The 13,465-nt window shown below is 45.9% G+C and overlaps 1 protein-coding gene across 1 annotated transcript; it reads right to left on the bottom strand.

Moving 5' to 3' along the window:
- Positions 1 to 3,796: 3,796 nt before the first annotated feature.
- On the bottom strand, positions 3,797 to 6,827 carry LOC124652584 (putative F-box/FBD/LRR-repeat protein At5g52460). Its single transcript, XM_047191621.1, has 3 exons — positions 6,583 to 6,827; positions 3,922 to 4,364; positions 3,797 to 3,803 (listed from the first exon to the last, which is right to left on the bottom strand). Exons 1-3 carry the CDS (start codon positions 6,646 to 6,648, stop codon positions 3,797 to 3,799), a joined length of 516 nt encoding a protein of 171 aa, XP_047047577.1. The 5' UTR covers positions 6,649 to 6,827.
- Between the last annotated feature and the right edge of the window lie 6,638 nt (positions 6,828 to 13,465).

Here is a 13,465-nt window from a genome sequence, read left to right as displayed (position 1 = left end):
TATAGTTGCTTTACTCGTGATGCATCGTCCAGTAGGGTAACTACTTGCTGTGTATTACTAGCAATTTTTGATGAACTGAATGTAGCTGAATGTGTTGTTGTTAGTAGCAGTATTAGGTAATCTCACCACTCAAAGGTAAGCGGGTACCACAACACGCTCATGTCTGCAATTAAACAAGGTGTGTGTGTTGCACGACCAGAACAGAAAGACACCCAAACAATGGGGGCAGATTTTCCTTTTCAGTGCAGAAAATACCTTCGCGGGCAACTAAACGACATATCTTTTATGGCCCATGGCTCGTTTACAACGCGCAGTACTCCCATCTCTCTGCCAGTGAGCTCCAAATCAAACCGAGGCTACCAAACAGGCCCTATGTTTTGCCGCACTCGCCCTGAAATAATGTCATTAGGGTAAGTTGACAGGCACCACACTATGTTTTCCGCCACACCAAAATATGTAGTTCGTCTGCCGCTGTGTTGTTGTGGTACGTGTTTTAATTTTCAAGTGAGCTTGGCCCTGTGGTGAGAATGGATGTAGCCCGGCGGTGTTGGTCCTTGAGTGGGTTTGACATGTTTGTATTGGTTTCCGCCTAATTTCAACTAATTAGCGGAGCAAGTTATCTTTAGTTAATGAAACAAACATGGTTTTTGTCTCGGTTTCAAAAGTGAACAGGTGCGTAAATCTGGTACAGGAAATTATTGAATACAAGAAACACTTACAGCATGTTAGGTTGGGGGTAAATCAGACTAGGTAACGTGACGTCGACAACCAGACGCCTGTGGTGACTTCGTTAATCTCAAAATCCGCTGGATCAGTTCTTTCATGGAGTCTCTCAGAGATGCTCATATGAGTAGGTTGTGCATGTATGTACTTATAGGAGTGAGTGTGCGCAAGGTATGCATATGTGTATTTATAGGGGTGAGTGTGCGCGCGTATATATGAGCGTCTTTGATTGTACTGTGTTCCAAAAAAAAAAAACTAGGAGTGAATAAAAGGAAACGAGACTTACATGTCACTGTTTGTTTGGGAGGTCCCCCATGTAATTCAACCAGGGAAAGCGAATTGCCGATTCTTTTCCGTTCAGTTTCACACACACCGCAATTGATGGCAACAGAATTTCCTCCCAAAACCCACAAAGCAAGGGAAACTAGCTGCCTCCTAAGACTGCTCATAGTGAGAGTAACTTAGGTAGTAACATCACACATTTCAAGGTATTTTGGTGACATGGCATAACAATAAATGAAGAAAGAGAGGGAAGTGGTAACTAGCTATGCTACCATAACATCACACACCCCAAGATAAAATGAGTCTACAAACTAATAAATGAGACTTTGCATGATACCATCTCTAAGTTACTTTCCACTATGAAGATAGTAACATGAACTAGTAACTTATGCATGACACCACCTTATGTTACTCCCCACTATGAGCAGTCTAAACAGCCACTCCTAATTTCCATCCCCACACCAATCAAGGGAATGGGACTACAAATCAACTTCCATGTCTAATCCTCTAGCGAACTCCCATCAATAAACTCTCATTCCCCCTCATCGGGCGATATGCCTGATGAGCAATCCAAACCAACAAACAATACATAATTGTTAAAAAAAAACTCTCATTCCCCCTCCCTAGGTTTGCCGAACACGCTGATTGGCCGGCCATGGTGCCAGAGCGGAGAGAAGATCCCTCCACTTCCAAGCTTGTCTTTCCTTGATTGCCAACTTAACAAAAAAAAAATTTAATAAAATTGTTGTTGCGCTATTCAACAATGTACAACAACATCCAAAAAAGAATAATATCACGATCGCTCGCTGCTCGACTCTCAGGTCAAAATACCACTGTTGAACAACTATTGCGGAAAATTATCTGCGCAGCTGACTTGCAGACCCTGTCCCTAAGTTGCTTGACTATTGCTGCTTGCTCATCTTTGTCCCGTGGAAACAAGCCTCCTATCGGAGGAGGCAGCATGGCCAATGCATTGCAATCCTTGCATGCCTCTTCATCTTCAGTGATAAGAACTGTCTTCAAGTTCGGAGCTCGATCCATCACAGAACTTATAAACGAAATATGGTGATCTAGACCGGGCCTGAAGTTATCAAACTGGAGCTCTTTTAGTTTCCACTTATTAGAGCTCCTGAACCCGGGCATCTCCCATGAAGGTTTCACTCTTTTATCACCATAAGTTTCTAATCTGTCCTCGTCAGCCTCGTCGCACGCATGCTCATAGACCTGCGTGGCATAGGAAATCCTGCTTATATATAGGGTTTTGTAGAATCCCAAACACAATTCAATTAGATAGGCTATTCTAAATTCTATCAGGCGATGAAACCAACCCATGGACACCACTACCACCTTAAGTAAACACAATGGTGGTGGTGTTCTTAAATTTAGACCGGTAAAGGCTTACGTGCCTCAATATCAAATATCTCAACAGATGGAGCAGCTTCAAGAAGGTTTATCATCCATAAAAGCTCAAATTCAACATATATTCCATTAATAGACAACTTCCTTAGATTGCTGAATACAGAGCAGAGTTGATTTCCTTCTGGTTTTATCCAAACCTGATGAACACATAAGCAAAGAAGAATAAGAATGAAACAATATGCATATATAGAGTAAACTTATCTGCTCACCAAACTAATCATTACCTCCTTTCTGACGATTATTACACATAAAATTACGAAATTAAATATTTTCGTCAAACTTGAAACAGCTAGAAGACCAGTATTTCTATCTTAATTATGATTAAACTAGTGCAACTTTAAAATTCATACTGGTTTCTATTCTGAATTTTAGAAGCACTCATATCCCATAATATAGCAACTACTCTCTCCGCCCCATAATATAAAACGTTATCAAACCAATATATATTGGTTGCTCTGGTTAAAATAGCCGGCTATAGCCGATAGCCGCGAATTTTTTTGAAGCTATGAAAGGCTATAGCCGGGCTATAGCGGGCTATAGCCATAAAGCCGATTTGCTAAATAATGAAAAAAATTGGGTAGCATATAGTCATATATATCTCAATAATTCACAAATTAATAATATAATAACATCTTCACATACGAGATACACATAATAGTTCACACATAGTTAAATACATAGTTTTGTCCAAATATTATAACATCATTACATAGTTTAGGACATAGTTATGCTTGCCGCTCGGCTTGGTGGCTATTTCGCCAAGTAAACGGGCCGGTCGGCTGAAATTTTGGGTCCAAAATTTTGAGCCCATTGAGCGGAAAGTTAGCGGCTATGCGGCTAAATTAAGGCTAAATAGCCTTAGCCGGGCTATTAGCGGCTATTTCTGTTTTAGCCTCTAAAGCCTCTAGCTATAGCCGCAGGCCTCGCGAAAGGCTATAGCTGGGCTATAGCCGGCTATTTCAAACAGAGATTGGTTGTAATAACATCTTATTTTATGGGACGGAGGGAGTACCTACTAAAATCAGAAACATATGTCGGTGCATTAAAAAAGATGAAATCACCTTTTCTCCCTGGAAGTGTAAGTTCAGAGTATGTATGTTGGCACCATGCAGAACCTCCCTCAAACTGAAGGCTCCTTGATGAAGAGTCGCATCATTTAGAAGGAGCAATTCCTTAAGAGCAGGAACTGAACCAAACCGCAAGGGAGGACTGGAAGAAAACCAAATATCCCAATGGAGCCTCTCTAGTTTTGGAAGGTATAGCACCTCAATGCTCTCCAATCCGGAAGCGTAGATTTCCAGAGATCTAAGGTCTGAATTCGGCGCATTTATCTGCCATACTGAACGTTCCCCAGCTTCACACTCGTGCATGCTTAAGTGCTGCAGTTGCCCGCAGCAGTCAAATAGGAAGTGATGTATATCCCATTCAGTGAAATCCACATCATGCAGATGGAGCCTAGTGAGGCAACGAAGCACGTTAGGATAGGCCCTGAAAAACCTTTCGACCCTCTGAGCCTGGAGGAAAAGATCCTCATATCTGCATGCTATAGGCTCCTTATGATCAATGTCAAGGTCCAGCTCTTTTACCATCTCTCTGTCAATGGCATCGCTAACTAACAGCCCAAGGTCACACGGTAGATTGCTGGTCATTAAGATCTTAAGGGATATTCTTTTGATGGTGCATTCGCTGCGGCAGTCACCCAGCAAACTCCTAGTGGCTCTGGTTAGAGATGTCATTGCTCGACCTATTAGCTGTGGCTTAATGGGATCAGGCAATGGGGAAGGCAAAAAATCCCTGACATCGAGGTTGATCTTGGGGAGTAACCAAGGCAAGTACCTCCACCGCTTTGAGAGTGCACTTGTCCTTGCTGCCGTCGCAATGTCGACTCTTCGCAAGATAGACAATAAAATGTCATCACTCAGCGCTGTGAGCCTATCATCCTGCAACAGAAAGAAAGTAACGAACAGACCAGCAATTATGCAGTTAGTGGGTGCTTGAAAGATGGTGGGCAACGAAAAAAAAATCAGGGATCGCTGCATCTTCTCTAGCAAGAGCATGTCACATTACAAAAAACAAAAACAAAAACAAAAACAAAAAAAACAAAAAAAAAACTGAACCGGGATAGTTTGAACAGAGTAGTGCAGAGTAAATCAAAAAATCAAAGATGCGAGGGGCGCGAAGAAACTTAGGTGGCTGGGGCACATTATTCGAGCCGATGGATGATAATCTGGTGAACCTTGAACGTTTTGATTTCATGATTAATGGAATCATGGGGCGACCCCTGTTAGAAAAACAGGTAACTTGGAATATATCTAAGAGCATGTCTAACAGGCCCCGTATAACCCGCCCACCCCGTAAAATTCCGGCGGTATACGGGGCAGGCGCGATACGGGCCGTCTAGCAGGCCCCGTATTCGGGCCGGCCCATTTCGGCGGAATACGGGGCCCAGGAAATCGGCCCCGTCGCCCCCTACTTATACTGGGCGCAGGTGCGAGTGAGGGGTTAACCCCTCACTCGCAACCCTAGCTCCGCCGTGCGCCGCCGCCTCCGTAGTTAGCTCCGGCGAGCAATTCCTCACTCCCCCGTGCCGCATTCCACCCCAGCTCCGGCATGTACGCTCGCGGCCGCAGTACCGCCTCGCCGGCGAGCGGATCGAAGCGATCCCGCTCGCCGGATACCGTGGAGGAGGCGTGGCGGCTAAAGTGCAAGCGCTCCGCCCAGGGGAGCCGCCGTGCGGCGTGCCGGATTCGCTCCGGGAGTTCGCCGCGGGTGGGCGGTGGTACCGAGAAGACCCGTCGCTCAAGCCGATGAGCGGCGTCGCCTTCGAGAAGTGGCGCGCCGACTGGGAGCGTGACCGCGCGTCGAAGGCGGCATGGGCGGCGCGCATCGGCAGCACCAGCGGCGGAGGAAGCGGAGGAGATCCGCGAGCCGGCGAGGAGGAAGCGGAGGCGGCAGAGGAGGAGGCGGCCTTCCGGCGTGCGGTGGCCGAATCCGAGAAGGATGCCGCCGAGAAGGCGCGGGCGGAGGCAGAGGAGGAGGCGGCGGCCATCGCTGCCGTCCGGGACTTCGAGGCGGCGGAGGCGCAGGAGGCGGCGGCCGCCATCGCGTTCATCCCATTCGTCATCCTTGACGAATAGATGTAGGATAGATCCGTAGTATGATCGCAATGTATGTATGATCCGTAGTATGATCAATGAAGATGAACTTCCCGGGGTTTTAATTTTTGAAAATACGGGGCGAAATACGGGGTCTGCTAGACGAAATGGCTCTTCCGTTAGCAATTTTTCGATACGGGGCGAAATACGAGCGTTATACGGGGCATAGGAATACGGGGCCTGTTAGACTAAGGTCGCCAAAAACATGGTGCTCGTGCTCGTCCCTTATTTGCCACAGGGGAGCGGATGTAGACAACCAAAACTTGTGGATTTAGTTGGGTTTCAGTAACCGCAGGTGGAGTGGGGACGGCGGCGGCGTGCTGTGAGCGTGAGGGGTTGTTGATGACAGCTAAGGTACGGTACAGTACTGCGGCAGCTCTAGGGCACAGCAGCGATGTTTCGGACCGGAGCTTGGGTATAGGCCTCGCCAAGAGAGGGTGGCCGAATTGCGGTGTGTGTCTCCTTTGCAAGCATGCTCCGGAGTCGGTTCATCATCTTTTTGTCCATTGTAGATTCTCCATAAGGCTCTGGGGCCTTATCAAAGATTAGCTCGGGTTTGATTTTGTTGACCCTTTCGCTTGGACGACGCGCTCCATCCATGAATGTTGGACCATTATGACAAGGCGAAAAGACTTGGCCTCCATCACCCTTCTCATTTCTTGGGAAATTTAGAATGAGCGCAATGCCTATGTTTTCCGCAATAAACATGCCCCGTCCTCGGTCCTCCTTGCCAAGATCAAGCATGAGGCGAGGCTTTAGGTGATTGCGGCCGCTAAGCTTATGCGTAATTTTGTGCTGGGAGAATAGAAATCTTGTTGTATTTTTGAACTTTTACTCTCTTGTTGTATTTTAATTCTATCATATAAGGGATGGCTGCATCATCTCTAGCAAGAGCATGTACCATTACTTTTTTTTTCTGAGCCACGGGATAGTTTGAACAGGGTAGTGCAGAGTAAATCAAAAAATCGAAGATGCGAGGGGGGGGGGGGGGGGAGAAGCTTACCTGGCCACGCACATTGTTCGAAGCGATGGATGATAATCTGGTGAACCTTGCTCGTTTTGATTTCATGATTAATGGAATCGTGGGGCGACCCCTGTAAGAAAAACAGGTAACCTCGAAATCTATCTAAGGTCGCCAAAACACTGGTGCTCGTCCCTTATTTGCTACAGGGGAGCGGATGTAGACAACCAAAACGTGTGGAGCTAGATGGGTTTCAGTAACCGCGGGTGGAGTGGAGACGGCGGCGGCGCGCGTGAGCTCTAGGGCACAGCGGCGGTCTTTCAGATCGGAGCTTGGGTATAGGTCAGAAGAGGAAGAGAAAAAGACCCCGACGGTGGAGGAGATGGTTCAGAATTTCTCTATTTTCTTGGACTATATACTAATGGAAAAAAAGTTAAACTTATGGAGTTTGTAACTTTTGTTCAGAAAATTGTCCGGCAACCTATGCCGCCGAGTCGGTCCAAAGGGAGTGACTAGAGTGTAGTCAAAGTAATCGTGTAGTCCCCTCCGTTCCTCCACGAAACATGTGTTGAAGGTTTGTTAAAATTTAAATGTATCTAGACATTAAACCTTCGACAAATGTTGTGGGACAGAGGAAGTAGAATCAATCATAGATGTAGAAAAGTAAAACAACGTGAGAAAACTTGTACCTTAAGAGCAAGCGAGGAGCCGTTTTTCGCTTTTACGACGCACTATCTAGGGACGTGAACGGTTGTTGCCAATCTTAATGCCCAAAAAATTATGCTAAAATTTTAGTGATTTCTATAAGCTAAATTTAGGGCACAACAAACACTAACTCTTAATTTTAACACTAATTTTTAACCGTGAACTAACATTGAAACACTCAAATTTATTCTAAGCTAAACCTAACCCTAATCGATGTCGGCATCTTTCTCGTGTGTCAAGAAGGTGTCGAGCCAGCGGTTGTCATTGTCGGGGATGGTCGGCGGTCGCAGCTCCATGAGGAGGTACTGCTCGTCGGAGAAGGCCTTTGTCGCCCTCGCCGCCGTCCGCTCCGCCTTCTTCTCCACCCAATAATTATATCGTACTCGACGTCTTAGGGATGTTGTCACCTCCAATCCGCCATGCGGCAATTGTTCGCCTCCACGACTAGCAGCTGCTGCTGCAACGCCCTTGCGTGGCGGAGCTCGTCCTTTGCTGAAATAAGGTGCAACGGTGGCGCGAGTATCTCCCTTGTCTCGCGGTTGAGGTTTTCGGGGAAGTTTAATAAGCGGTGCGGCCATCCGAACCGCCGCGCAGCAACATCGTAGGCACTCGCCGATTCATGGCGGGTGTCGAAGGTCCCCAGCCAGCACCGCTGCCCTCCTGCGGATATTTTCGCCGCATAGTTGCCGGCGGGGCGCTCCCGGACTTTGAAGAAGCCAACGGAGTTGCGGGGGCGGCGGGGTACCATTGGCGGCAACGCAAGTCGCAGGAGGCGGGGAAAATTCAGATCTATGGTGGAGAGCAGCGGGGGAGGGCGACAGCGACAGCTATTTGGCAGGAGCAGCGGGGGAGGGCGATTTTCAGGGTGGTTGGGAAGCGGTGGAGAGAGGCTGAAGTTTGCGTTGCGCCGTATATAGCACGCCCTAGGGGTTTCTTGGGTGTGTCGTAAAAAAAATTGGGCCAGGCCGTAGTTTGTGGCGTTTGCTGGATTGTGGTCACGCCTAAAAGAATGGTTTTATGGTCACGACCGTAGTTTGCGGTGTCCGTTGGAGTTGCTCTAAGAAGATCGCGTGGGCCGACGGTCTCCTCTTTGATCTTACTTCCTGTATTGCCTATTTCTAAATATACAAAAAAAATCTATGAAAAATATGGAGAAAGAGCATATATTATACATCTCCATCGTGTTGTACAAATTGCCTCGCAAACATCTCAAAGTGAGAGACATAAAAAAAACTGATATAAAGGGCTCACAAAGGGGAAAAAAGGAGTACAGTTCACTCAACATTAAGGAAAAAAGAGAGTGTAATCCACTCAACATGAGGTTGAGTACTTAATCATTAAGGATGGAAATTTTACTCATATGTATCCGCTGGGTATCCTATTCCCTATCCATATGGGTAGGGTATGGGCATATTTTTGTATCCATGGGGCTCGCCTCCGCGTCGCTCTAGCAGTTATATACCGTGCCGATGATATGATGAAAAATCTCAATGGACATGTTGCGTACCCTTCACATAGGCAGGAACTCAACTCAGTAAATACCTCTGCAGCATGATTCAATTTGAACCTAGCATGTACCAAATTCGGACCTGGTGACTTGAGTTTTAGTAGGTTAATTACGCTGTTTTTGACCAAGAGCAACTAACTGGTCATGATTCATCGGATGAACCGGCATCCATATGACTTTAAAACTCATTATATATGACCTTGGTGAACTTCCAGGTCAATAGCACCGCTCTACGCCATTGTCTGTTCCAAAAAAAAAAAACAGAAATAAAAGTTGAAATTGAGTCTCCACGTGAGTCCCTCGACTCCCCTAAACGGGGGCTACTGATGTGGTAACACCTAAATGCCCCCCATATTAGTATAATTGGTGTCACTCAATCAAAGCCGGCCCCATGAAGATCTCATCGGAGAATCAAGAGTTGGGCCGCACAAGGCATCCGATGACCCATAGACTCAACATGTGTAGGAAGAACAAAACTCCTAAAGGAAAGCTTGAACCATTGTAACCTACATGGACTCGATAACCTGAGACTTGGCTTCATCTATAAAAAACCAGGAGTGGCCGCCTGGAGAGAGAGAGAGACAAGAAAGACGCGCATCAAACCCTAGCTACGCTAGATCATCACCACTTTCGCCTCTACGACGACTCTCCATGTAATCATCATCATAATACAAAGCAGACAAGCAACACGTAGGGTTTCTCCATTGGAGACCTGAAGCTGGGTAAAACTTTGTTTGTCCCCTGTGTGTTGTGCTTGTACGCCATCTAAATCACCATCACACTTCTTCCCCAAAATCCAAGTTCGTCAAGTATGGGCATTGCCATGATTACCCCACGTCATCCCCGTGTGCTTCATTTGAAATGCCTTGAAACACTCAAGTATACAATTAGTCCACTAATTATGTTTTCATCAACACCAAACCACGTAGGGCTTAGAAGAACATGCCTTATCAAATCTAAATCTATTCAACACCTTCTGGGTGTAGACAACCTGGTGCACTAGAATCCCATCATGGGAATGTTAAAGTTGCGAGGTGTGCTTCGGTGCGCACTCTGTGCAAACTCGCGACTCATCGCCGAAGGGGTACGGTGGTCCCGATTTTGTTTTTTCTTGTGCTGCCCGCCGAAACCCATATCCAAGCCCAGTACAAGGCTCGTATGGGTATACAGGGCCTAGGCGTATCTATACGGACGACCCCACGTGGGTGGGTCCCACGTGCTAAGCTAATCACCGTGATTAGCTCCCATTGCATGCATCGTTTTCATCGGCCCTGGAGATCTGATCGAGCTGTTCCACGCCATCGCTAGGTAAAACGCAAGCGGTTGTTGCCGGCCCGGCCATCGGCGGTTGTTGCCGGCACGTCCGTCGCCGCCGGTGGTTGTTTCGCATCTCGACGCCGCCCCCGCAGATCGACGACCTTGGAAAGGAGCGCCACCGGCTCAACATCTTCCCCGCTAGGGTTTAAAATGAGAGGTACCCATGACTTCATCTTCTAGCATAGTAAGAGGACGCAATTCTGCCGGTTTTTCAATTCTAATTATGGTCCAATACTACAGAATATGGAGAACTCTATATCTGGTATGATTGAGGAACAAAAAGAGTACGTCGGCTATAATTCCGATGACTCTGAAATGGAGGAAAATTTGCAGCACGAAGCCGGCTGGAGCGAAGACGAGTTTGATGTGAGCCACATTACTATATATTCTTGGTGCACTATTTTTCATTTCGATTACCAGCAGTCTAGCATCATCAAATAATATATGGTTCCTCCTTCATAATTTATGCAGATTGCGTACGATGAATTTGATAATGATGACAACCATGGTAAACACACAGACGATCAAAATGATGAGAACCATGGTGAACACACAGACAGTCTAAATACTAGTGAGATATGTGTAGTGACTCATAAGATGACATAAAATGATGCATGAAATGATGGCAACTATAAAATTTACGGTTACTAAATTTCGCGATGCATTAATAAATTTCAGGCACAATTTGACACGCAGCTTGAGTACGACTATTACGGTGAATCTAACTAGGACACGGGCCATACTGATGATGTGGAAGGTGCATCAGTTCCTGAGGATTCTGTTGACATGAGCCAGGTTGTTATCTCTTTTTTATCAGTCTCATATAGCTGGAACACATAAATTTATAGTTTTAATTAATGCGTACGTTTTATACTTGCAGGCGACGCCAAGCGCTAGTCAGCCTGAGAAAACACAGAAATGTAGCAATGGCAATGAATATCCTGATAATAATCGGGGTTTATACTGGATGATAAAAGAGATGACTTTTATTTACGAGCAGACAGCATTTTCTTTCTACAACAGATATGCTAAAGATTATGGGTTCAGCGTCCGGCTGGACCAGGTTAAGCGGTTTGATGATGGAGTAATTCGGCTAAGGCGTTTTGTGTGTTCCAGAGAAGGCAGACGTCCCAAAAAGCAACTGACCACGGAAGGCCGCGTATATAGGCTCAGACCTGAGTCTCGCTGCGGCTGCAAGGCACGTTTGGTGGTGAAGTTTGATGGAAGAACTGGTTTCTGGGTTGTTGAAGATTTTCGAGACAAACATAACCATGACCCAGCTGAACCATGTCAGACTCCGTTTCTTCGGTCCCATAGGACGATCAACGACGCGCAGAGATCTGAGATATTATCACTGGGATCCATGGGGGTCAGGAAGCACCTCATTATGAGAAAATTCATTGCAGGCTCCGGTTCATTTGCCGGTGTTGGATTCATAAGAAAGGATTTGTACAACATGTGCTCTAGGGAGAGGAGGAGGCTGCTTTTTGACGGTGACGCTACCACAGCCATCCGCATTATGGCAAAGAGGAAAAAGAGGGACCCTGAATTTTTCTATGAATAAGACGTTGATGACAAAGGCCGTCTGAAGCACATCTTCTGGTGTGATTCCCGATCACGTAGGGATTACCGGGACTACGGAGATGTGCTGGTGTTTGATAGCACATACAAGATGAATAAATATAAGATGCCATTTGTTCCTTTTGTGGGCTTGAACAACCACCGTAGGACAACGGTTTTTGGGTGTGCCATCCTTTCAAGCGAGAATGAACAAACATATGTTTGGCTTCTAAAGACTTTCCTCAAAGCGATGTGTCAACAGAAGCCAAAGCAAGTAATCACGGATGCAGATGCCGCGATGATCGGCGCAATCGGCGAAGTATTTTCTCGGTGTGTCGCATCGCATCTGCAGCTTCCACATTGAAAAAAATATGGAGATGCATCTACCTAACAAGTCACTGAACGAGTTTAGGACTCTTCTGTATTACACCACCTCAGAGCAAGTATTTGAGGAGCGATGGCATGCATTTTACAGAAAATGGCAATCCCCAAAAACCAGAACATGGATGAAGAGGATGTACAACAAGAGGAAACTTTGGGCTGCAGCGTATCTCTCTGAAGGATTCTGGCTGGGTATGAAAAGTAACCAGCGGAGTGAAAGTTTAAACTCTTGTCTGCACCTGCACCTAGATGGGGAAATGACAATTGTTGATATGATTATGCACTACGACAACGCAATTGTCCATCTCCGTGAGAACGAAGCCCACGACGACTGCACGGCTTCACAGACTACACCAGTGCCAATTACTAATTTCAGAGAACTAGAGGTTGCTGCTGCAAAAATCTTCACTCCTGTTGTGTTCTATATTATTCAAGGTGAGCTTTCAAAGATTGGCGGCATAGAGATCTTAGAAAAAATGCAGGCAGGAGACTCAAACATCTTCATTGTGGCATGGAGGAATCATGTAAGGACCAGGTTCTACGTGGAATATAGACCCAATGAGGCAGAAATTATAAGGTGCAGCTGTCAAAGGATAATTCGAAAGGGGATCCCTTGCAAGCACATACTGCATGTGCTGCATTTCTTGAAATTTACTGAAATTCCACAATGTTGTGCTCTACGACGATTCACAAAAAATGCCAGGTTAGGGTTGCCAGCTAGACGCACCAGCGACATGTTTGGGTGGGTTTGGTCTGGGGCAGAGGAGCGGATGAAATACAGCATGAAGAATAATATTAAGGTATCACAGGCTATGCATATTGCATTAAACAATTCAGAAGAATATGATCTACTGAACAGTACCATTGATGGCATAATTTCTAGAAGAGAGGGGTATGCTAAAGGTAAAGCATATGGTCCCCTTAGGTCGGTGCATGAAAATGAAGATGCTAGTGGACCATGCGATATTGTTATTGGTGATCCTTTGAAAGTGTCCACTAAGGGTGCACCTAGGCAAGAAGCGCGGAAATCTCCGATGACTAAAAATGGAAGACCACTAGGACACAAGGAACGCAGGGTGCAGGTGTGCGGGGCATGCCAAGAAGAAGGGCATAACAGAAGAAACCCAATATGCATATTTCATCCGAAGTAAGTTTTTCTGCCATTTTGTTTCATATATTTTAAAAGATTCCGATGATTTGTTGTGTAATTTTATGTCTGTGAACATGTGCAGGAATGTGTTGCAGCAGGAAGCAGGGTAGTTGTTTCATATTTATCTAAAGGGCAGTAATTATAAATGGGACGAAAATAGCTTTGTATTCGATGGAGTTGTTAATGTTTGCTACGTAGTGATGTTGTTAATTCTCTGGTGTTCTTTTGTAAAAATGGCAAAATACATTATATATTGTGAAGTAGGCATTTCCTTATGTACATCATAGCATGCATGTACAAAGATA

This window comes from Lolium rigidum, chromosome 5 (genome assembly GCF_022539505.1).
Source record: "Lolium rigidum isolate FL_2022 chromosome 5, APGP_CSIRO_Lrig_0.1, whole genome shotgun sequence".
In the NCBI taxonomy this organism is placed as follows: domain Eukaryota; kingdom Viridiplantae; phylum Streptophyta; class Magnoliopsida; order Poales; family Poaceae; genus Lolium; species Lolium rigidum.
This window is presented reverse-complemented; position numbering and strand designations above follow the sequence as displayed.